The following is a 26877-nucleotide window of genomic DNA, read 5'->3' as shown; positions in this document are numbered from 1 at the left end:
TATAAAAGGAAGAAGCTTACTGAATATGAATATTCATCATCCTCTGCTTCTCAACTAGGTGAAGGATTTCACTAGTTACAACCTCCTGACATCACAAGTGCTGTTTGATGATATCTTGAGCCCTCAAATAATGAGCTATTTTTCCTAATGTAAACAATTTTCTAGAGTACCATTTCACAGAAATAGGAATATTTTTATTTTTTTAAAAAGTGTTGCTCCAATGCACAGGAGTGAGTCTGATTTTATTGTACAATTAAATAGTTGACACTTAGCCATGGGGAGTATTTTATAGTGACAATATGGAAGAATTTGCGCAGATAAATCCCTACCTTTCATTTATTGAGCAGTACATAGAATGCCCATTTTTGGAACTTTGGAAGAAACAAATACTAACATGGATCTGTCACAGGAATACAGGTGCCTAAATAACAGAGGTGAAGGAGAATACTGAAAATGCCATTTTCCAAAGACTATGGAGAATCATGAATCAGACAAATTGGAGTCCAAGCAATAACATAATTTAGTACCATTTATTAATATTAATAGATAAGAATGTGTAATACACACATAAAATAAATATAGTGAGTGAAACTATGTAACAATATGGTTAAATATAAAACTGAAGTTGTTTCTCGTAATAATCTCTTCTGCTATGGTTAAGAGGGAGATAGAAGGGAACATTGAAATAAAATGACCAGCAACTTCTTCAGTCATGAGGAAATTTCCATTGTGAAAAGATATATGTTGAAGTTGTTTCATTTTCCCCTGCTAAAGGAAACATAAAAATTTCATTGTACAAACATTCTCAGATGATAGATTCACCCCATTACAAATAAGACTAGTTTTTCAGTATATTTTATGAACAAAGAATCTACACAAAGAATTACTTGAGTTAACACTATATCTGAATTTGAATAATATTGCAGGTTAAGATTCTCACATATGTGTTGTAGTGGATCCCATGCAAATTAATATTTATACCAAATGCTAGGCATTTGGCAAGATCATCTCTCAAACATCATTGTTTTTGTACAAGGATAGCACAGCTTGCTGGCACATGGTTTAATCTTGTAGTAAGTTTAGTGCATTTTTATATCAAATAATTGTTTCTAAGTGAACTTTTTAAAAAATAATTTCATATCTAAGTTATTCTACATGACTTATGGACCATGGGAAGAAAAGGATAGAAATATAGCAGGTAATATTCTGGAATTCTTACAGGGTTTTAAAAAAGAATTTCCTTGTCATACATACATGTATGTATGTATGTATGTATGTGTGTCTGTATGCTTACCTATGTATATATACATATAGTTACATAATTTAAGGGTTGTTTAAAATATTTTCCAATGCTTTAATACCATGATATGCTAAAATGCTGTTCTGATATTTACACATTTATGAAATCAAGGAATGATATTATTGTTCGTTCCCTCTGATAACTAATTAAAAGTTCTCTTAACTTGTACTACCTTCCACCTGAGGAGCATCAGATGAAATCTTTACTTCTGTAGTATGAGTATCTGTGGTTTCCCACTGTGGCCATTCATGTTTTTTTATCATAACAGGTGACTTACCAGCAGTATTTACTGATGTCTTTATGTCATCTGACCTCTTTTGGTTATGGTCACAACGATATTGTTATTCTATCCAAATATATCTACACAGTTGTCAATCATGATATGTATGATAGATTTCTGTAACACCACAAGGCCAAAAAAAGATTGTCTTGTCATTTCACATACTTTAAAAAATTGAAATCAATAAAAAAATGATATCCAAAAAAATCAGGAAAGTAGCAGTAACTACAAGTAGATATGAAACTGTGAAATGAAGTCTATGTCTGAAATGGAGACTCTAAGTTCTTTGCAACTAACTTAACCTAGTTAAAATTTCATATATATTGCAAAGAATGGGGAAACTACTAAAGCAATGTAACATTTCAGAACTGATATGCTGCCATAATGACTGGTGAATCACAGCAATGACTTCCAAGGTTTCTTGAATTGGTGATTTTTTTGCAGGGGTTTGGGGACAGAGGCAAAGTTTTATTTTGAAGCTTTGAATGGGATGGCCGTGTAACTGCAGGCATCACAATATATGACACCATCTTTGTGACAACTTTTGGGTGGTTGGAGTGGCTTGGCTTTCTCATAGGAGGTTTGTCATTGATTAGAATTTAAGGTCACAGAAGGCAGGTGCCATTTGCAGTGTACTCTCTGTGCTTCGTGTTTGCTGCCTAAGATGAGAGCCACCAGCTCTCTGCTTCCTGTTGGTTGTCCTACCTTCCTGCAGCTATGCTCCTCTGTCATGACTTTGAAGGACATTAATCTCTCTGGATATCTAATTCCCAAATAAGTATTTCATTCTATGAGCTGCTTTAATCTCGGTGCTTTTAAAGCAATAGAAAAATGACTAAGACAAGTTGGTGAGAAGAGGAATTTTAGTTGAGAAACTGCAACACCAGATTGGCCGATTGTCTAGGGAAGTCTGTGGGATATTGTCCTGATTAACAATGGAGTTTGTAAGGACAAGATCTGCAGGATGGTGCCACCCTTGAGTTATATTGAGATAAAGAAAGGTATGAGGTGCAGGACATGAGGCAGCACTCCTACACAGCCTCTGCTTCAGTTCTTTCCTCTAGATTCCTGCATTGCTTCAGTTTGGGCCCTGACATTCCTCAGTAGTTAACTGTAACAAGGAGTATATCGTGAAGTGTTAACCTGTCCTCTGTAAGTTGCTTTTCATCAGTGTTTTATCATAGCAACAGTAATAAATTAAGACACTTTCTAAATTGAGGAACCTATTTCTTGGCCTATCTTCCTCTTTTTTGAGTAATACTAGTATGACTTTCTTCCTGTGGACCTTATTTCTGGAAGCTAGTTGTTAAAGAGAATTCTAGCTTTCTTTTCTTCTTTTGTTATTGTCTTTTTTGGGTTGTCTAACTTTTTTCCTTTTCAAAACATATGGTATTTATTGATTCTCTGTGAATTTCACATCATGCCACCCAGTAACACTCCTTTTCTAGTCTGACCACATCTACTCTTTCCCCTGGAAACTTCCACCCAAAATTAAAAATTAAATATAAATTAAGTAAAGTTTTAAATTAAAATTAAACTGATAGAAGAAGGGGTTTTGAGGATGGGACTTAGAGGAGGGTACTGCAATCAGGATATAAAGCAAATAATGAAAGTAATAAAAATATCAATGCATACAGCTTCATAGTAAAATTAAGAGCTACAGAAAAAAAGACTGAGGTACATTATACTGTACCTGAAATAATTCAAACATACATGATTCTATTTTGCAGAAGTAAGAGCGAGTGCTAAAAGAACACAAATTATATTATATAACAGACACTCCAACTCCAAAAGAATGCAATCCTAGTTTGTCCTTTAATTCAGTGACCTTTCTGAGACATTCCCAATTCCTGGATCACAATGAAGACTTTGTTACCAAAGGGAATAATCATATCCCCTTACCTATTTTGGGAGGTCACTCCCAAATCATGAGTTCAGCAAGTTGGATCCCACAGCACATGAGGGGCTACGCGGACAGATAAGGTGTAGGTGTCTAAGTGATTCCTTGTAGAGGTTTTCTTTTTTTTTTCTTTTTTATTTTTTTTATTCGATATATTTTTTATTTACATTTCAAATGACTTCCCCTTTTCTAGCCCCCCACTCCCCGAAAGTCCCATAAGCCCCCTTCTCTCCCCCTGTCCTACCACCCACCCCTTCCCACTTCCCCGTTCTGGTTTTGTCCTATACTGCTTCACTGAGTCTTTCCAGAACAAGGGGCCACTCCTCCTTTCTTCTTGTACCTCATTTGATGTATGGATTATGTTTGGGGTATTCCAGTTTTCTAGGTTAATATCCACTTATTAGTGAGTGCATACCATGATTCACCTTTTGAGTCTGGGTTACCTCACTTAGTATGATATTCTCTAGCTCCATCCATTTGCCTAAGAATTTCATGAATTCATTGTTTCTAATGGCTGAATAGTACTCCATTGTGTAGATATACCACATTTTTTGCATCCACTCTTCTGTTGAGGGATACCTGGGTTCTTTCCAGCATCTGGCAATTATAAATAGGGCTGCTATGAACATAGTAGAGCATGTATCCTTATTACATGGTGGGGAATCCTCTGGGTATATGCCCAGGAGTGGTATAGCAGGATCTTCTGGAAGTGAGGTGCCCAGTTTTCTGAGGAACCGCCAGACTGATTTCCGGAGTGGTTGTACCAATTTGCAACCCCACCAGCAGTGGAGGAGTGTTCCTTTTTCTCCACACCCTCTCCAACACCTGCTGTCTCCTGAATTTTTAATCTTAGCCATTCTGACTGGTGTAAAATGAAATCTCAGGGTTGTTTTGATTTGCATTTCCCTAATGACTAATGAAGTTGAGCATTTTTTAAGATGCTTCTCCGCCATTCGAAGTTCTTCAGGTGAGAATTCTTTGTTTAACTCTGTACCCCATCTTTTAATAGGGTTGTTTGGTTTTCTGGAGTCTAACCTCTTGAGTTCTTCATATATATTGGATATCAGCCCTCTATCTGATGTAGGATTGGTGAAGATCTTTTCCCAATTTGTTGGTTGCCGATTTGTCCTTTTGATGGTGTCCTTTGCCGTACAGAAACTTTGTAATTTTATGAGTTCCCATTTGTCAATTCTTGATCTTAGAGCATACGCTATTGGTGTTCTGTTCAGAAATTTTCTCCCTGTACCGATGTCCTCAAGGGTCTTCCCCAGTTTCTTTTCTATTAGCTTCAGAGTGCATTTTGCATTTTCTTTGACAGTTGAGTCAATGGTTTCTATGGTATCTTCGGCATCTGAGATTCTTTCTTCCATCTCTTGTATTCTGTTGTTTATATTTGCATCTATGACCCCTGATTTCTTCTCAAGGTTTTCTATCTCCAAAGTTGTCTCCCTTTGTGACTTCTTTTAATTTGTCTCACACAGGAATTCAAACCAATACTTTAGTCTGACCTGCACACAACTGTGTAGCATGCTCTGTCTTCCAAACCATGACAGTTATAATGTAGAAGACCCTCAAGTGGTGGGATTACAGACACGGTACAACACTCTTGCTTGAGAAATGCACCGGTTTATAAAGTGAATATACATGTCTGAGCAAAGGATACCTCTTGGCATGGGACATTGGTCCAGTTTATAATCCTGTAAATACAAACCAATGTACCTTGAAAATACATTGATTCTAACTATGTGCAGTTCCCCAAGTGTTTACTGTATCAATACCTTTGTATAGCAGAAAAATTTCTAAGCAGAGATTGGTCATTAAGGACACTAAGCCAATTTTCATATAAATCAGAAGAAAGCAAGCTTCCTTAACTATTTCTAATGAAATCCTTTTTAATGAGGAAAATCACAAGAAAATTAATGATCAATGTACATTTTAGAAAGTATTTGAGAAACATTTCTGTTTAAAAATAGCAGTTTAGTCCAGTGATTCTCAACTTGTGTGCCACAATACTTTTGGGGGTCACATATCTGTATATCGATATTCCATAGAGTATGCATAATACTCCATAATAGTAGTAAAATTTCAGTTATGAAATGACATCAAAATGATGTCATGGTTATGGATGATCACAGCATGATTTCAGACAATTAGGAAGGCTAAGAACAACTGGTTGAGACCCTACTTCCTTAAGATATTATCAGCCTATCACCAACTGGAAACTTGCCTCTAAGGTGGAAACTACAGGCAGAAGCCCATGTGTTCTTACCTAAAACTAGAATCAAAGATGCAGAGTTCTGGCTGCATTATCAGTGAAATAACCCTACTGTCTGTTCTAAGTGCTTTTCCTGGTTTCCAGTCCACACTACTACCTGCAATCAGAGAACTGCACTCCAATTCAGAGCCTGAAGGTCTGTCTGTTTCAAAGGAGGCCAGCTTCTCTGTGGGCCATCCTGAAAAGATCCTTTTATAACTGCTCTCTGAGAGGCTTCACCCAGCAGCTGACTAAAATTGATAAACAGACCCACAGGCAAACACTGAATAGAGCACTTTGACTATTATGGAACAGTTAGGGAAGGGATTCAGGGCACTGGTGAAGATTGGGAGTCTACAGGAAGACCAACAAAGTCAAATACAGGGGTGATTCCTAAAGCTTTTGGCTGTCTGTGGAAGTTCTTCACCAACTGGCCTCAGTAGGAGCAAATGTGCTAACCCTGAAGAGAGTTGATGTGTCGGGGTGCAAGGATAACACATGGGATCCCTAACCCACTCAGGGGAGAAGGGAAAAGACTCTGTAACAGGTGAGGAGGTAGAGGTCAGCATTCAAGATGTAAAATAAATAAATACATACATAAATAAATGTGAAATAATACTAATAACAGCTAAATAAAGGAAAAAAGAAACAGTAACTATATAAAACCAACAAAACAAACATATAAAAATTGTAAGTGTTCTTTCTGTAAATAAGCAACAATTAAACAATCGCAGGGACAGAAAATACCTCCTTCCTGTTGTATAATTGGGTCAATTTGTCTTTCTGATCACAGAGTGTAACGTTGTAATATACAAGTATACCTCTGCATACAGGCACACTTGGAATGTGGTGAACTTTCTTATTCAACACCCTGCTTTACATGTGAGAAGGTCTTACAATTTCACTTCCATTCGTTAAAATGTAGAAATAATCAGCTATTTAATTAATTGTAAGCAGCAGCAAGTTTGAGGACAGGAAAGTGTCTTTGCTCATGAAATACCACAATTAACTTTCATGTTGTACCAAGGATTACAAATCAGACAAATGAAAGGTTCCCAGGTGTTCCTGTACCTTTAAATTGCTGTGAAAACTCATGGCCACCTCCAGTTACTGATCTTCACTTTCCTCCCCATGAGGTGGTCCCAGGTTTCTGGCAATGAGAGCCAGACACACTTTGAAAGCTCCAGGGCCAAGGATGGATCACATCAGTAACTTTGCCTAATATTATTAACCATGCCTATTCTCAGAGCATTATCTTTTCTTTTGATGTTTGGGACCATAGCTCTATAATCTACTGAGAGGCAAACTCAGATCATGGCCCAAATAAAAATAAAACAGTGATATTTGCTCCAGAGTTACTGCTGCCCACTGGTAACTTAAGCTTGGTAGACTATTTAGAAGTAGGAAGGCTAATTCTTCATTATTTGACATGGGGTTAAAATGGCAATATCTCACTAATGTAAAAGTGCTGCTTTATTTTTTTTGGTAGAGAAGGAAAAGAATTAAGTTTATCTACTGGACAGAGGGCAACACTCAACTCTTTCAAAACTTATTGTAGTGTGTGATGGACCAGCTATTTTGTACTGTTTATTTATGAGGAATAGGTTTTTTTGTTAAGTATGATTTAAGGCATAGATTTTGTAAAACACATTTTTAGCACTATTTTTCTTGTTTTGCTATTAATTGACATGGTACAGTTATAAAGGTCTTTCAGATCACAGAGTGTAAATCTCTGGAAACATTTGCAATGCCAAAACAATCCCTTCCAATATATAAGGAAGTTAACTTCCAAGAGAAGGTGTTCACCTGTGTCTTGGTGATTAATCTTTGAGCTTATGAGAATTTTACTTAACATGCCTCTTATTCAGAGGTCATGTGTCCATAGTTCAAGAAAACTATCATCATCAGGCAATCTCAAGGTAAAAAAGCATGTCTCTAGAGTGATGCTGAATGTTGGTGATGCAAAAATTGTTCTTACCTTTAAAACGGAAGCTACTGTGAGCACAGATTCTTCACTACAGTTAATATGTAGTTCAGTGTAAATCTTATCACTCAGGGACCAGTGTGATTTTTCTGGTATGAATCGGAATATTTGATATGAACTTTGGCCCCTTCCCGCAATTAGGGATAACATATCCTGTGTGGGATAAGGACAAACTTCGGTTATTTCAGATCCAAACACCTGAAGTACAAATGTGTCTTTTAAAGTAAACCAGAGCTATGGCAATAATGGACGCATAGCTACAACTGAAAGGAATGAAGAAGACATTTCACTTTTTTTCTATTTTAGCTTCCAAATATATTTTATTCCCTATTGATTTTTTCCAACTTTGAAACATCAATGTTTCTTGGAATTAATTAATCTTCAAGACTGAATCACACTTCTGTTCACCAAAGCATTTTGGTGGTCAGTGTTCTCTTACTTTTTCTTTTCTCCTATGAATATCTTTCCCAAGCATGCCATTCCAAGTTACTATTGGGATAGTTTTCTTTCACAGAACAAATTTCTCTTTTACTTCCTGTCTGTCATGGCCTCTATTATGAATCCTAACATTTGTGATTTTAAGAAAGCTTTCTTTATGCACTATAGTACTGACAGTTTTATTTCCTTCATCTGTGACTTGTTATTTTCCAGTGTCTACATCGAAAGATGCTGTCGCATTTAAGAACCCAAGCAAATGTCAATCGTTCTCCAGTGGTTTCATTCTGTAGAAGTGATGAGCAAACACAGATTTACTCCACATTTTCTCTCATTTCAATTGACTACATGAGTACAGGCATTGATGACAGTAACTTATACTCTAATAAACCTAGGGAATGGGCAGTAATTCTCATGTGTCTAACATGATAACTTGTTAACATGCACAATAAATTCCTGGCACAGGCATAGTGCTAAAATAGATCCTGGACAGTGAAAGAATATTTCCAATGGAAATCTAGTAGCATATTTAAAATAGACTAAACCATATTAGGTGCCAATTTTATATAGTCCAGTAGCATAAAAAGATCAATATATAGCAAACAACAATGTGTATATCTAATTAATTGATAATATCAAATAAATGTCTATAAATGTTTTAAATTATAAGATTTAGTAATCTCAGAGGCAATTATATTAAAGTACAATCAAGAGTATTATGGAGTCAAAACACTGCTGAAGATATTGACAGTTGGAAAATCAATAGGGCACTTCCAAAGATTCATTTCATTCTAAAAACTGGTGAGTTTGGGTCTTTTCTGAAATCAGTTCAAATCATGGGAATACTGTATCATTTTTTTCCTTTTTCTTTAAATCAGAAGACTCAAACTTCAGTGGGATTTATATATGTTTTAAAAGGATCTTACCCTCATGAATAGGTTATCTGTACATTCATCAGTTTGATAAAATAATTCACTTAGAAGAAAGGTACCCAGAATCTATGTGATATAGGTCAGTTGTAGAAACCCAAAATGAAACTCACAAGTACAGGAGAAGGCAGCATTCTGTCCAAACAAACAATGGGTGGAAATTTATAAAATACTTGTTTTTTTATTGGTGCAAGAGTAGTTTGACAAGGTTTGTAATGTTATATCCATATTGCCTTCTGGTTTCTCTGAATCTAATACAGGGAAATCATTATTTGTTGTAATTGATCTCACTTAGTTCTTGCATGACCCTCCCATTTCATAGTTTGCATGCCTTATGCTTCACCACAAATACACAGAAAATAAGTGATCAGTATTATAAAATTTCTAATGATGACATTCCTTGATAAGACATTGGATAATTTGTTGTATATGGCCCATACTTCTGGTATACAAAGTAATTTCTGGGTTTGCCTTGAAAGCTATGCATATAGGTATAGGATTATCAACTGTATTTCCAGATAAAATAAATATATATGTAAGATTATTTGACACTTTTATTTTCACTTCCTAGAGAAAAAAAAACAACTTTAAAACTGGTTATAAGAAATAATAAAAAAGAAAGAAAGAAAGCAAATACCAGAAACATTCTTTTTAAAAACCCCGTTTTAAAATCCCCACCTGGGAACCAGAGTCACCCAAACTCCAGCAACACCTGAGCAACAACTGACTATGCAGAGTGAAAGGAGACAAGTCTGTGGGCATCACCATGAGCTTAGGGAAGACGGTTCGTTTATGAATATGTCTTAAATCTGAAGCATCAGTCCACATATAAATCCTGATTTTGTTGTAAAGTTGATTGCTTGCTGGTTTAAGACTTCCCATAAACAATGTCAATGTATCTGTTTAAAAAGAAGAAACCATCATACAAACACCACTAATCAGATTAAACTCTGGAGGTCTATTTTGACAAAATCATTTTATAAAAATGTACAAATCATGCCCTTAAAATTCTACATAAATAGAGCACACTGGCTTACTCGGGCCTCATTTTTTTTGTACAATATTCATGTTAAATTTCTGTTATACTCTGGAACTGTCTTAACACTGGAAATGTAGAGAAACAAGCAGTTCAAACTACAGCTCAAATTATGTCTTCTCTTAAGATAGAGTTTTCCTCTTCACAGGGGATCGATTAGAAACACAGATGCTTTACAAAGGTAGAGTGCAAGAGAAAACTGTTCCATAGTGCACATTTTAATCTCTTACAAATGAACCTGAATCAGATCATGAAACAGTCCAGAGTGCTATTTGTAATGTACACAATTACAAGTGAAGTCAAACTGTTTGAAATGATAAAGAAGGTTGAGGTACTCCTTGTGAGGAGCATAGGAGGGGCAGTGCAAACTCAGAGGTATCCTAAACCTGAGGCTCCACAAATGGTTTCACAGCACTATTCCTTCCAGAGACCCCAAGCCCGATAACTTCCCTGTTTAAACTGCTCAAATTCTAGAATTCCTGGTTTTAAATCACAATAGAAAAGTCTAGCTAGAATTCAATTAGAATGTCTTAGGATAGCCCTTCTAAAAGCCCGAGTGTTGGGGTGGGGGGACAACAATCGAACACATACTTAAATTTGTTTTAACTCAGACCTTCTGCATTCCAAAATTGTATCCCTCTGACTAATATAAACCGCTGTTATAGAGAAGCAGTTATGGGGAGGGAGGAGAAGGAATGGGGGAGTGGTAATGGTAACAGACAGTACCATGGGCTGCAGAAGCCTCCCAGTCAGTGGTGCAAGGTTAACAGATCAGTCCCGCTGGCCTTCAGGCAGACAGCAAAACAGCCTGGGGAGAAGGGGACAGAGAGGGGGCCAGGGAGGGGGGCCCTGCTTGGGCAGTTTACACAAGGCAGCTCAGCTCCTTTCTGGCTCATCCCTCCTCTCTATTGGCCGGCCTCTCTGTGTGTGTCTTGTCATATTTTCTTCAGCTGCTAATTGTCTGGACTACAAGACTTTAAACAGCCACAGTTTAAGAAAAAAAAGTGAAACCCTTCTAAGTGACCATCACAGCAAATCAGCTTCATGCTGATGGGTAAATTTTTCCAAGGGAAGTGTTCTTCTGATAGTTCCTGAGTCTCCAAGTCACCCCACCCCCAACCCCACCTCTGCCACACACACTCCCCTGGAGGGCTAAATGCACTGTGGCAACAAAACATTCTTGCGACTTGGAATTTTAACACAATGCCATTTCCCTAGTTTAACCTGAAAGGAATGCACTAGTCACAACAGACTACATCATCCTGCCATTAAACCCTGCCAAGGAACCACTTTTTGGCCACGCTGGGCCAGCTTTGACGGGAAAGGAGTACACAGACCCACACACTGAGCCTAGAGAGGCAGCATCTGCTTCCTCAGTCTTATCCAGAAACAACCTGCCCTTGAACATGACTCCTGACCTCCTGCATTGTGACTGGCTTGGGAGGCATGTGTCAACCTGGAACTTCTGTACAGCCACACACTGAGCAGGCCATTTGTGGAGCCATCCTTGGGCAGATGCCAGCATCCTCTCTTATTACCACTGCTACCATTCAAGGCTCTGTGGCTTCGCAGAAAGGAGGCTTTCTCCAGGGTTGATAAAGCCGTGAGATGCTGTGGGGCTCACTTTCCTATTTTGTTTTGTACTTTTTTTAAAACAAACTTCACTTTGCATTCATAATTAGGTTATGATTACTGACACCACCATTTGCTTTGGGGACTACTTATCAAAGGTGCCAGTTCTTTCACATTTAAGTGACATTTAATTTAAACTTACAAATTTCAAAACAGAAAAAATTCTGGCATCTCCTGACAATTTTAGAAGAAAAATTCAAAGGTGGAGAAATTTCTAAAACATGCAGTTAACCATTTCACATAGCCAAAGCATTATCACAACAAAAGAAGTAACTATACTGGATTTAAACTGAATTTCTTGACACCTCACTTTGAAAGAGAATGCAAGCAATGTAAACAAAAAGCAAAGAAACAAGACACGGCAGGCCTGCATCTAATGAGAAGTTTAAGTCGAATGCAGTGGGCTGGGGGTGCAGCAGAGGCATCCAACCCTGGCAAACCCTGAGTTCAATCATCAGCATGGGAGAATGCATACGCCAATAAGAATAAAATCGTGTTCAACATTTGCCCATGCACACGGGTGCTCATTTCAGGTCTGAGCATGAAAACTAAGGTCTCAGACATCCAAGGCTTCACCAGTGAGCCACATCCCGAAACTTTAAACTTGTTCTAGCCCCAGTGTGCATCCCAGTTTTTAAAAATCAACACATATTTAGAATAAATCACAGCAATGTTACCACAGGCTATAATTTTGCACATACAAATCATCAATTTTCCCGAACATTCTTCTTACTACCCCTACCACCATTTTAACCACTGGGGTATGGCTCTCAGAACAAGTTTTTCCTATCTTTCTTTAATTCCCCCTTTGAGCACCCTTGTTGCTTTCTTGGGTAACATTGTCACTTTAAATCCTGTTACTTTGTCATCTTCCTCCTTTCTCTTGTAGTTGCAGATCTGAAGGGATGTGAGTCCCCCTTGTTCTGACCCCACCTTGCATCCAGGTGAGCAGAATTATCCCTGTAGAAGGCACTGTCTATCCCTGGCAATGAAGCCACGCCCCTTTGCAGTAACAAATGAAGAACATCTCACTCCTTTAAAAGAATACCCTCAAATACTAAATGATGATCTCAAAGCAACTTAACATGCACATAGAAGACAAAGCCAAATGGTCTACTCTAGTGTAATTTCTGTCTCCTTAGTAGCTGGAATTAGTATAAGCCCTAGTTAAAAGACAGTTTCTCCCCCTTTACACAGACAGTATTGTGCTTTGAAAAGTCATTTTAATCCCTTTGCCGGAGCTAGGCCTGCCAAGTCCACAGAGGAGGACAACAATTAACTTCTTTTAAAATGAAAAAAAAAAATCATATTGGAAAGGAGGAAAATCAATCCAACAGAGAAGAAAATGTTATATTTACATAAACTATTCCCACTTCAAAATATAAACAGTGAGTCAAACTACCAGCTTAGATTCTATAAAATACAGTAATAACGACACTTGATTTTTTTCAAGGCATTTGATTTATCCATAAATTCAAATTCTAGTTATGATGTCATCAATTTGAAGCCTACTAAAACTGAAGACAGAGCAATATGAAGCCATAAGATTAAAACTGCAGAAGATCATATCTGTGTACACCTCAGCAAGCATACTTTTCTGCTTACATCAAATTAATCAACACAGATTCCAATGTGTTTTAGACCAATAGCTAAAATATATTTCCCTTTACTTACTGGATGCACATGTGTGTTCCCACCAAGCATAGGAGTGACCTGGCCATCAAAGTACAAGTTGTAAGAGCAGTTCCCCTTTACTACAATGTACCCCCTGAGGATTAAACACAGGTCACTAGGCTTGGTGGCAAGTGCCTTTATCTGCTGGGCCATCTTACTAGTACAGGGACCAATATCTAAAGAATGAAACGGCACCAAGTCTGTGAATCTGTACAAGAGACACCTGTCACTCTCTTCAGTAACACCCACATATAACTTCTGAATTACTCTAGAATTTGGGGCATACCAGTAAATGAAGGGGTAAAAGCCATCTTATTTTCAAACAAGTTTCTGACCAATTTTATTATCTATTCACTACATTACATTTAAGAAAATCAGATTGCTACAAATATCAAAATGAAACTTCTTCTTCCTGCAAATGTATTGATGATAAAAGCAAGTATAATTAGAATAACATGGAACCAGGAAAAAAAATAAGTTACATTAAAAGTTCACTCAGCAAGCAGGAAGGAAACCTTAGTTGGTACAGCTCTTGACACACAAACAGGAGGAACCTGAGTTTGGTGTCTCAGCAGGCACATTAAAAAGCTGTACACAGTATGTCAATAAACCTAGCACTGGGAAGGCAGAGAACAGAAAATCCCTGTAGCTTATTGGCCAACCAGTCAAACAGAATAGGTCAGCTATGGGTTCAATAGAGGAGAGACTTGAGGATGACACTAGATATATGGACCTCTCCCGTTTGCACACACATGCATCTCCTCTCTCTCTCTGTCTCTCTCTGTCTCTCTCTCCCCCCTTAATGTAAACAGTTTAAAGACATCAAGAAATTTTGTAGAATTGTTTTAGCAAGGACATTAGAAATGATTAAAAACTTGGTAACCATTGCTAATTTCCATTTTGTTCAAATTAGAAGAGTTTACCACATTAAATGACATTTAAAGACTTGAGCCCAGAACTCCAACAGTATCTTTGAATTCTAGAAAACAAAATAGATGAGATTTTTTTCATGGGTTTCTACTACAAAGAGCACACATTAGTTTTCAAACAAACACACATATTGTTGTAATTTCTTTAAGGCTTCACTGGTTAAACACACACACACACACACACACACAGAGAGAGAGAGAGAGAGAGAGAGAGAGAGAGAGAGAGAGAGAGAGACAGAGACAGAGAGAAAGAGACAGAGACACAGAAAGAGACAGAGAGAGAGAGAGAGAGAGAGAGAGAGAGAGAGAGAGAGAGAGAGAGAGAGAGAGGAGAACAAGTTTTACTCGGGATGTAGGAAAGTCTCAGAGGAAGGGAAAGAGGTCTGGACAAAGAGAAAGGAAAGAAATCTGAAGAGTTGCTACTGGACAGGACCAGTCAGGAAGAAAGGCAAGCAGTAAAGGACAGTAGAGTTGAGAGCAAGAAAGGATGAGTAGAGAAGTGGAAGAATCAGGTAGGAAAGGAGGGGGCTGAAATACAAACGGGTGCCTGGGGGAGACAGGAGGGACTGAAGCCCCTCGATGCTAGGGTAGAAGGGGCAGCTGGCCTGAGATGCTAATTCAGCGCTTTAACAAATCAATGCCACTTGAAAAGTACAATGAAAGCCCTCACTGGGTAGATGTCAAGGGACTGAGAAAATGCATTCTCAAGTATTTCACATTAAGAGGGAATAATGTGTTAATTTATAACTCTTCACCCTATACACTTGGATTATCTATCTGTGTCAGCGATTTGACTTCTTAAATTTATCAAAAACACACGCAAAGGGAGGCTGACTCTGCTGTCACCATTGGGAAAGGGAGGGTTAGGAAAGGCCTGTTCTGGGTACACCACTCTTCCTCCCCCCACCCCCCTTTGGCTCAAGTCTTGGTGAGGATTGCAAGGGAGAGTGGGCTCCTGAAGGAAGATACTGGAAGGAGGAGAGGAGGGGGAAGGGGAAGAGGGGAGAGGGGAGGGGAGGAGGGGGGAAGGGAGGGGAGGAGGGGGAGGAGGGGAGAAGGGGAGGAGGGGAAGAAACTCGTGGTCCAGTTACTAAAGCAACCAAGGAAAGGGCTCTCCCAGTCAGTGGTTGATTGCATTAGGTGCCATCTGTCACAAGTGACACAGAAGAGAATAACTTGAATCAGCAACCTGAGCTGCCATCATCAGAATTTACTTTAGGGAAACCTCCTTAAGTCTCTCAGGACACCCAGAGGAAGAGAAGCTGCTGACAAAAGAGCCCATAATTAAACAGTGCTCTTCGATGCCACCAGAATTCCATAGATGGCTCTTATCAGAACAGATGTGCAGGAAGGACCAACCTCATCCTATCTGGTCAGTTTTGAAACAGGGAGGAGAGAATCTACCCAGAAGAGACTTTTATTTCTTAAGGAGAACTTGCTCTATGAAAGACTGAATTCCTAAGATGGATATTATAAATATATATACTGTAACTTGCAATATGACATGGCAGCTTCTGTCCTGACACACAGAAAAACTGTTAGTAATTTATGCTGCCTAAATCCACGTGTTATGTGATTTTTACTTTCTCAAGGTATAATAAGCACTGTCAGTATGCAAAGGTAAGTCTGTTTACAATTTTAAATGGCAAAGGGTACACTTCATGAAAGTGTTTTAAGATCTTGTCTTCAAGGGTAGGCGCAAAAGTGTGGCTACATATTTTCAGAGTTACTACATTGTAACTGCTTTGACTTTTAAGATTTCTGCTCACACTGCCCTACACACAGCAGTGTTTGAAGCTACAGGGGTATTTTTATTTGCTATTGTACAACTGCAACAGAAGCAGACTTTCTTTTCTTTTGAGGATATTCATATGCAAATGAATGCTGACAAATGGAAATGAGATGCTACACTTGAAGGACAACCTTCAACTGTTACTAGAAAAAGGTAAAAAGTGTCTCATTCCCTGAAGCTGCACTCTTTTCCCTTCCACCAAGGGGCACAAAAAGGAAGTGAAGGCCAGTGATGGACTTTCCTCCATCTTCTATTGGCTAAATATCATCTTACAGAGACCAGAGAAAACAAACCTTCTTCTAGGGTCTTTCCTATAACAGTAATGCACAGTTATTTTTAAATGAACACTGATTAGAAAGTAAAAAAAAAGTACAAAGCCAGAGATTGTATACCTGAGGGAGCCAAACTATCCTAAGTAATATGCTTGCTTAATTAATTTTTATTTACTTCAAAGGTGGTAAGTAATGATAAATTTCCTAAATCAAGACGGACCAGAGAGTGTATTATATTCCTTTTTTCACCAAAATCGTAGGAAATTTTCTACTCTAGACAGCACATGTGCAGTGACGAAGTATCACATACATGTGTGTTAGCGTGCATTGTGTGAGAGTGTGTGTGTATGTGGGGGGGGGGGTCCCCTTGCGCAAGCTTTTGAAGAGCCACTGTTTTTATCCATGAAACAAGATTAGCTAATTTCCAGGATTTTTGTTTTTTTGTTTGTTTGTTTGTATCAATTACCATTCCTGTCTGTCCATCCGAACTACTACCAATTCTTATCATTATGGTACCATAATCCCCTTCTCCTCTTCCCCTCCCCCACCATGCTCACCTAAGGGGTTAAAAGACATCAGTACATTGGTGACTTGTCAGTGACATATAATACCCGGGTCCTTCATGCAATCAACTTTTACTTGACATGTATTTGCTCATCACAGGACCCACATTACTACTGGGAAAATGAAGAAAAACCTAAATTAACACTTGACATTCAATATGGTCAAGTCCTTAATTGGCTGGGCTTCCTGAGAAAGCAATTTTCTATTCCCCAATCTGTGTGCGTGTCATGTGTGGAGTGCAGCTCTTGGCCATCACTGCTGTCCCTCGCTCCCTCTAATGAGAGCAGATGAATTAGTGCTACGTGACAGGATTTGAACAGGGCTGCCTCCTCTTCCCCTCCCCGCAATCTTTCTCTTATACCAGTGTCAGCTGTATGGCAAGGGTAAGAGAAATAGTAAAAAAAAAAAAAATTGGGGAAAAGATGATCATTTTTTTAAAATGTACCTTAAATGTCTTGTTGAGTCTGAAACTAACAGGGTCATTTAATTGTGGAGGTGGGGAACGGACTGTTACAAAGATCAGGGGAATTATCTGGATATGCTTGATTTGGGTTGTATTAAGCATGGTTTTTTCCATTCCGGGCTAGTTGCAGTATTAGATTGAACGAGCCTAATTAAAATGGAATTTACATCCACTTAAAACATTTTTTAAAGGTCTGGAGAATGGGTCAACTAGGAAAAAAAGCAGTGATTGTAAACATGAGATAAGTATACCTATATACAGAAAATTTCCTTCAACATCCAGGTCACAGAGAATACACAAAGTAAACTGTGTCTGTTTTCAAATGTTATCTAGTGCCTGAATTCAGTGCTAGCCATTCTATTTGAAAAACTTTGGCTTCATTCCCTTCATTGTTAAGTTGCTGCAACAAAAATTATTTAACAGTGGGAAAAAGAATTCTCTTGTGATGTGTGTCTAGCTCCGTAAGAGACCCCAGACTAGGTGAATGGAACAAAGGCCTGAGAAATCTGTTATAACCAGGATTCAGAAGTTAATTTAAGGTATTTCCCAAGTCTTCACCCCCTTATTTTGACACTAAAGAAGTAACTTTAAATGTCTACATGACTTGCCCAATATGATGTGAATAGATGGAATGGAAGCCGACCTGGCTAATCAAACATTTGAGAAAATAATCGGTCTCAAATGTAGATGCATATGTAAAAGTAATGAATGGTGTCACAGGCACCTCAGCGCTTTATATCTTTACTCACTTTGAGACAAGAGCCAAGGTAAAGATGTCATCTGTGGATAGAAATTATTTCAGTAGATGTGAACCACAAGGTCAGTTAAAGCATGCAAACCAAAGCTGTTTCACCTGCAGCTCCTCCAAAGTAGACTGATCATGGAATTCTTTGTAAATTCTGGTTATAATTTAAGCATTTTAGAGAGCACATTGCTAAATTTAATGACATACAAAGACAGATGACAGTTACTTATTATACTATGTATACTATGTATAAAGTAAAAAAAATCTAATATTGAAAATGTAATTTCTCCATTTGATATTTGTGAGGAATGATTTTTAAAAAATAATGCTTCTTAAAATTTTTCTTCTTACAAAAAGCAAAGCCTGGAAGACCGAGTATACTAGAAGACAAACTGGAAATAAGTATTTTAAAAATGTGAATTTTCAAGTTTGCTGAAACATCAGAATTTTCAGACACAAGAAAACTTTAAGAAATGAGAATAATTTAAAAGTATTTTCACAAAAGCAAAACAACACACTAGATAAATGCTCTGCATAAATTATCCACCCTGTGGCCAAAGCACTGGTATTTTAATATCATTAAGATTCCTTGAAAAACCGCACTTGAGACAGCTTGTGAATGGGAATTCTATCAGGTGTTTAGAAGAACTAAAGACGACAGTTTAGTATTCTGGGAAAGCCACACAGCCTAATACATCGAGTTAACTGCTACAGTAGCATTGTCATCGCTCAGCAACAAACAGTACATCCTGCCAATAGCTTTAGGGTGACCTTTGCAATGCTGACTACTCCGTCAGGTTCCATCTCTGAGATGCAAGGCATAGACAGGAACAGTCTATTAGCTGAGGTAGGAAGGGAAACCCAGGAGGCTCCACAGTGACTCTGCTTTTCCCTGGGAAGACAGGGGCACACCATGCGATCAGGTTGAGCAGTCCATGGGCTTCCTCTTATCATTAGCCTCTTATAGTGGGAAACATCAACCCAACCTTAACAACTTAACATGTTCTTCTCCAACTCAGCTACAGTCTGTGAAATCCCAACAGGGGTGAGGTAGGAGAGATTGAGGAGTGGGGTGGAGAATGAATTTCAAAGACATGAGTTCCAGGATCAAGAGGTAAAGAAAAAGCTGTTCATACTGTCTTAGAACTTTAAACCATTTTTCATGCATGGGTAGTAGCCAACCAATACCAAAAGGATCTGTCTACAGAATTCAAGAGGGCGTCAGCAATGGGTTAGGAGAGAGGATTCTGTACTGAACTGAGAAGTTTCAAGTGTCACCTGGTGATAACCAGCCATGAAAAGACACGTCTTGATGAAAAAAAAGAAGTTAACTGTGACTGTGGGAAAGTGACATGCTTAAACTTGATATTCTCTTAGGGATGTGCCGGCTTTGAAGCTCATAATAAACACGAAATGGTTCTGTGGAATGTTAAGTCTTAATGTAGAAGGTTGGTGCCACTGTCATGCCTACAGAGAAACATGTCAACTTGGAAGTAGGAGCATTAAGCTCCAGGGCATGGAGAACAGAAACTGCCCTGTGATTGTATGCACTTTCTGGAGGATTCTACTTTGAACTGTAAGAGAAAGCTGCAACATACCCCTGCCTAGTTAACATAGCTAAATATGACACTATACCTTTCTCAAAAACAAACAAACAAACAAACACATCAGAGAGAGAAAGGATGGCTTTAAACACACTTTAGGTAACGGCAAAACTATCAAATATTCAACACATGTTATTTCAGAAAATCCAGAAATACTGAAAGGGGTGTGTCACTTTCTCTTCCAGTTGTTCCCTTTAATATTCGAAGATTTATTTATTTATTTTATGTATATATCAGTACACCCCAGAAGAGGGCATTAGATCCAATTACAGATGGTTGTGAGCCACCATGTGGTTGCTGGGAATTGAACTTATGACCTTCGGGAGAGCAGCCAGTGCCCTTAACCTCTGAGCCATCTCTTCAGCCCCTTTAATAATCTAATATTAAAGTTCTTCCCTCCCCTGTATTACAGATATTTGCTCTAATTCCTGGTTAAAAGGTTTCAGAATGTCTAGTCACAGCTGTGTTGATAGGAATTTGTTGAGCATAGCATCCCACTTTCCCACACACTAACAGAAGCTTCATTACAAGATGTATCTACTCCTGATTTGAGACACGTGGCTGACTAGAAGACTGGAAGCATTCATATCTGCTCTCTGCTCCAATCCATGGCTTTTTTCTGCAGTTTTGGAAGCAACTTAGGAGCTTGTTGTGTTTCCTACAGAGAAGGTTCCCTTCTGGAAGGTTTCTGACTCTGACAAGATACAGAGATCAACAAGACCCAGGGCAGAACCCTAGGCACACCTTGGTCCCATTTGCAGATCATTTTAACAAGACGCTCTTGTTTCTTGTTCCCACGAAAATCAATAACAGGATGACCTTCAATTTCAAATCCAAACCAATTAATTACCTGTTCTGTTGGAAATGTTGATATCTGATTTGCCTGGAGAATTTCAATTATGAGTAGCTTATTTCTTTCAAAGAGCCCCTTCAAAAAATATAGACTGACATTGAAAGCCTCAGCTTATACAATATAAATGATGTTTTCTTGAAGCAGGGATACACTATTGGCCTTGCACGAATTAGTAGGGGGAAGTTTTCCCCTTGTGGTCCATCTCCTCTTCATGACATCATAATCAATGGGACTGGTAAATTATAGCAATCCCACAAAGATTCAGGGCCTAGATTTCACTGCTGAAGGTGAGGTGAAAAGCTCTTTACACTTGAATTCAGCTTTTTGTTTGTATCAATTACTGACACAAATCACAGTATTCTTTTCAGAATTAGGAATTTTCTATTTCTCTCTAATTCTAAAATTCTTTTTTTTTTATTATTCGATATAATTTATTTACATTTCAAATGATTTCCCCTCTTCTAGCCCTTCATATCCCTACTTCTAACTCTAAAATTCTTACATCCCTACTTGTATTTAAATAATTATTATTATTTTATTCTGTCCATAAATTTGATTTTTTTCTTTGAATAGGATCATAAGGAAAAGGCTATACATCAAAATTAACTAAAAGCAGAAATATATTTACTAAACTTATTCATTGTAATTGCAGGGGGGAAATTGAACTCAATTCATGCCAGTGGGGAATTCCCACAATGAATGATCACATGCAATGAAATTATTATCTTCATCCATTAAAATATTATCTAAACCAGAGGTTTCTTTTTTTTTGATTTTTTATTTGATATAATTTATTTACATTTCAAATGATTTCCCCTTTTCTAGCCCCCTACTCCCCAAAAGTCCCGTAAGCCCCCTTCTCTTCCCCTGTCCTCCCACCCACCCCTTCCCACTTCCCCGTTCTGGTTTTGCCGAATACTGTTTCACTAAGTAAACCAGAGGTTTCTATCTGGCAGCCAGTGGCTGAATATAGCCTGCAGATGAGTTTTGTTTGGACCACACAGTTTTTTAAATATTTGAATATATTGCCAAGATTTCAAGTTCACGAGATTTCACATAAAAACTGTGTTTCTGGCTTCTTATTAAAGAAAGAAAGGAGGTGATCTGGCAACCAGGAGGCCTTCATTCTCACCTGGCAACAATTCTCTGGACCCCAGAGCTGCCACCTCAGTGGTTAAAGGGATGAGCTTTCTGGTCTACCACAGACCCCACAGACTTCCCCAGACCATTCTACTAACTTAATATTCATCACCTCCACATGGGCATTTTAGGTAACTATTGACCTTTAAACTTTCATAACTATTCTAGAAAAGCTTGTAGAAATTGTTGCCAAAAAAAAAAAAAAAAGGAAAACAAAGGGAAAAAGAAGAAGTAAGTGTTCTAAAAATAGTTCTTAAAACGTATATTTAAATATAGTTCATGAGTTTATATAATGAATGACAATAGATGCAAACTTAACTTCCAAATATAGCTGTTCCAGTTATAAGTAACTCTGAGGCAAAGAAAACTCAATTTCATAAAACAATAATCTAAGTAGTAAATTTTAAATATATAACCTACACTTACATAGTGATGCATCAGACTTTACATGGGTTTCCGATGAACCCCGTTCTTCCTTGAAGCCTAGGAAGGATGCTCAGACAAACTACTACTCAGCTCTACAAGCATCCTGATCCTTCACTTCTATCCTTCCTTGCTAGAGGTATCATATACACCTAAGTGAAAAATGGACCCTAATTGAAAATAGTATATAACTTTAAGATACAGTTAAAAAAATCAACATTTAAGATGCACAGAAACCATGACAAACACCAATCTTTACCTGGTCCCACTTTATTGGCAACATCTGACAACACACTTATCTAGTCATTGCTGAGGGTTCAAAAAGTCATGCCATATTTTAAAATGGCTATTACTTAAAGCAGATTGCTTTAAATCATGACAAAGTCGCCATGCATTTCTAACCTTTGGCTATTTTTATTCAACTGAAAGCAAGTGCAAATATTTACTTACAGTTCATAACTTGCAATCAACCATAACATCTCAACATTTAAACCTATCAGTGAATTTCACAAACAAATGTAAATGCCCTACTTATCGTTTTATCCAACCATATTAAAAGCAGGTTATCTCTAATTAATTACTGTAGCCAAGAAAATCTTAAATCTCCAAACAGACTTTCTTGAGTATGCTACAACTGGTCATGTATCACAGTATCAAAGTATCCATACTTAGATCACCTATAGCATACGGGCTTATAATCATGCCACACACTTGAAAGAGTATTTAAATGAGATGTTCCTTTTCTATGAGAAAGGTCTTTCTTTCAATTGTCCTTAAAGAAAGAAATCCTTGGATATACACTAAATATACTTCACAATCAGACTTTAATCCCCAAAATTTTCTTGACTGTGAATAACTCCTATAGCTTGAAACAGTTGACAAAATCCTAATGATCATACTGAATTCCTTAACTCCTAGGTGAATAGGAAAACAGGAAGTATGCTAAGTCTGGGCACCCTGAATGTGGCTTTAGTTGATACCCAAATGACAATGATACATTCCTTATGGGAAACATTCGTCCTAATTTCTATTATGTTTGAAATTTAAGCAATTAGAAACAGACACCTGGAACTCACTTATTAATTTGTCTCTTCCCTCCCCTTTTACACTTCTTTCTACATCATTTCTGAAGATGTCTCTTAAATTGTTGCTCTAATATAAAGAGCCTTGAACCAGGGTTCACCATTTTCTTCTTTAAAACACCTTGCTAGAGTGTAGGACTGACCCTATCTCATTTTGTAAGTCTATGCTTTCATTTTTATAAGTATATTTCTTTAATAATTAGTGATTAACAGTAGAAAATTAAAATAATAGTTCTAGAAAAACATTTTCTTCCTCTATTATTCCAAAATAGCTTTATAAAGAAAAGACAAAAGAAAATCCCCCTTGATGCTCAAAGCCTTTAGGTACCCCTAATAACCCTTCAGGCTGACGTCATAATATATCATAACTACACATACAATGCCCCAAGCTTGATGGATTTTTATAATGTACTGTTTTAAAAGATGAAAAATAAACACAGACTAATGAATGTTTAATTAATGTTTAACGAAACAGAGAAAAATACTGTTGTCCTTTAACTCCCCCTTTCCCGCCTTGTCACTAATTCCTACAAAAGGGTGTCCCAGGGCAGGCTCCAGTTAGGGTAATAGGGGCACTCTGCAGACATGCAGAGCAGGCAGGCATAGGAGCAGCAGGTTATCAGAATCTTCAGAGGCCAGGAGCCGTTGCTTTATTAAGAAATTATATAGCTATTTACCCAAAGTCAGAGCAGCCAACTTCTTGCTTTCAACAAAGGAGTGTTTTTAATATAATGAACATCCAGGCTTCCCTGGTCATGAGAGAACCTGGAATATATTATACCTGCGGGAATGTGGCCAGGATGCAGGATATGGGATGTGCTTCCTATCAACAGATTAACACTTCATTTCTATTACTGTAATCTCACCACAGGCTGTGAGCACTTTCTTTTTCTTATTTGAACAACAATGGTACATGGAAAAACCAAGCTGACAGGCAGGCTGGGTTCATTAAAAGCACGAGGCCTTCATTCCCATCACACATCGTACCTGTAGGAAGCCAGGCTCTGGTTTCCAGGCTGCTCCTGAACGAGCCCTCCCAGATGCTGGACGGCTGACACTCCCTACCCTCCCTTTTACATAACGTACAATAAAGATCACAAATAAAGCAGAAATGAGAAAACTCTTCTCCATCATATACTGCTTAGCACATAACAGCATTGGCAACATATTTTAAGATACACTCCCTCCCATGATTACTTGCCAAAGGTCTTCAGGAGAACAAGGCAAGATAGCTGTTAAGGGAAAAAGCACGACATCACAGGTGTGAGCTCACATCTCAATGTGGTGTCTCTTTCTTAGTTTAATTTTTACTTGGAATTTAAAGCTTAAAAACATGACAGTTGCTTCTAGAAAACGGCAGTTCTGTGGTTGGTGAAAATGGCCATTCATAAAACAAGAAACAACCACACCAGTTCTCAATCAATGACAGCTGGCTTCATTAAAAAAGCTAGGCTCCTATCTCTGAGGCACTAGGCTCTATGTTCACCCACAGCACAGGAGGGAGGGGCATGCTTAGGAACACAAAGTTACATAATCTAAAGCACCATCCTATCTCTAGTGGGGACGCTTGGCTGTGGTGCTCCTTCTGTACGTAAACTCATATACTCCTTGCATTTGAGGCAGCTATTAACAAATCCTCAACATTCCCAAAATAAATAATGTAAACGCCTTCAACCAGACAATCTAACAGTCCTACACTGCCTCTTTGTCTACATATCATGTAGTATAAGTGTACAACTGCATGGCAATACTAGATTTGTGACATTTTCTATAGAAAAGCAATAAGACTTTGTCCCTAAAGTCGTCCAGAGAAGGACTTCAGTTTCAGTTCTATCTGAAACTCTATCTTTATATATTAAAAAATGACAAAGAAAAAACAGTATTGCATATTGTCCTAGTAACCTAGCTGAGTCTGCATTAGGTTCGACAGGAAGTCAAAAATCATCATGCTTCCAGGGGTCATCACTGAAGGGAAACTCTCATGAATATAATCATAACGCAATATCGTAGCATCTTACAAAGCAGCAACCCTGATCCACTGCCCTCTGGAACTGGCAGAGGGCACATCAGTGGGCAGTTTTCTGTGCTCAGGCCTACTCGGGTGTCCCACACAGCCATCCTAATGGCATACCTCAGTGATATCTTCCTTGCTTTTAACTGTAATGGAAGGAGAGAAGAAAAATTATTAAAACTCTGCTAATGGAGATTCTCATTTTAATATTAGTTTTGTTATTATGTTAAGCCAGCTGAAAGTAATTATTTTTGTCAGGTAAAATACTCATTATCCTGAAGTTTTTCTTTTCAAACCCCCAGTTCAGACGCAATGATCATCAAGTGTAAATCCTAAAGAATTGTCTGGAGAACCAATAGCCACCTTAATAAAGTTGAAAAAATCCACAGCAGTCACATACAAGTACACAGGTAAATACCAGAAGTTTTATCTTTCCAATTTACAAAAATGTTTTTGTTCTTGATGTTTTTAACAATCTCCATGCCTTTTTAAGACAATGAGTTAAATGTATTACATACAAAAACAATGATGAATCCCCACATGTAGGACATATGTTTTAAATATGTTTCTTAATAGTGTGTTTATTCTGGCCCTGCTATCATTTCGATTGTTCCTTTCAAAGTCTGAGCTTTTAGCTGCAGTTGACCTCAGTCACATCTCCTGATAGTCACCCTGTTCTTTATAGCTTTTCCTACTTCTAAGAAGATATTCTTGTGTGGTGTTAAGTCCAAGTATATAAAATGATAAACTAAGACTAGCTTCTAGAGAAAAGAAAGCAAATTTTCTTTGCCTCCATCTTTCTCAAACAGGTTAAGGGTCAAACTGAACATCTATCATTAGCACCTCTGAGTGACAAGCCCTAGGTGCACGGCCAACCCTGATTTAAAACACTCACCTGCAGTAAAACAAGGATAGTCCCGTAACCAACATGTTTGTATGTGAGGATAGCACCACATTCCTGAACTTATCAAAATGACAGATTGGCAAAAGGATACCTGATTCAATAGTTGTTACTTTGAAGCACATTTTAATTCCTTTGCATTAGGCAAAAGAGAGATAGTAAAACTAAGGAAGCAATTGTTTAATGAGAGAAGCGAAGGTAGAAGAAAGAAATGAAGTTTAAGAAAGAGGAATCGGGGAATAAGAACAAACTAACCTTGTACTAAGGCTATTAGGTAAATGTCTATCAGCCAAACAGGCACAGGAGTCATAACTCAACACCCCTCTCTGACCCAAACACTAAAGGTAGCAGCAAAGTAGCATTACAGTTCCTAAGGATGGATAAATAAGATGTCAGCGGTGCTCGAGGGAATCGCATCAGTGGTTTCAATAAGTAACTTCCTACAATTTAACATTATTCTTCCTTTATAGAGAGAAATGAAAAACTGATGGACTTAATTAAAGGAAAACAAAAGGATATTATATTGTTGTTAAAGGATCAATTCTTTTCCTTAATTAGAATGATGATTAATAAGCGGAGAATTTGATTCCTGAACTCCCTGGTTTGAGTGAGGCATTGTTTCCCTGTAGTACTCCCATTAAGGAGGGCTCTGACTGCAGAAGGAGACAACGCTC

The 26877-nt window shown here is 37.9% G+C and overlaps 1 protein-coding gene across 9 annotated transcripts in view; it reads right to left on the bottom strand.

Moving 5' to 3' along the window:
* Nucleotides 1–516: 516 nt before the first annotated feature.
* Nucleotides 517–26877, bottom strand: part of LOC127676075 (zinc finger protein basonuclin-2-like) — a 577904-nt gene continuing 551543 nt past the window's right edge. For 8 of the 9 annotated variants that reach the window (XR_007975680.1, XR_007975679.1, XM_052172020.1 and 5 more), the window contains 2 exons: nucleotides 7713–7871; nucleotides 517–768 (listed from right to left, as the gene is read on the bottom strand). Coding sequence is in view for 7 of the 9 variants with exons in the window: in XM_052172020.1 (XP_052027980.1) it covers nucleotides 592–768; nucleotides 7713–7871 (336 nt within the window). In the remaining 2 variants the exon portion in view is untranslated. The remainder of the gene's footprint in view (nucleotides 769–7712; nucleotides 7872–26877) is intronic. The other variant, XM_052172051.1, reaches the window with a different exon arrangement.

This window comes from Apodemus sylvaticus, chromosome 1 (assembly GCF_947179515.1).
Source record: "Apodemus sylvaticus chromosome 1, mApoSyl1.1, whole genome shotgun sequence".
Lineage (NCBI taxonomy): Eukaryota > Metazoa > Chordata > Mammalia > Rodentia > Muridae > Apodemus > Apodemus sylvaticus.
This window is presented reverse-complemented; position numbering and strand designations above follow the sequence as displayed.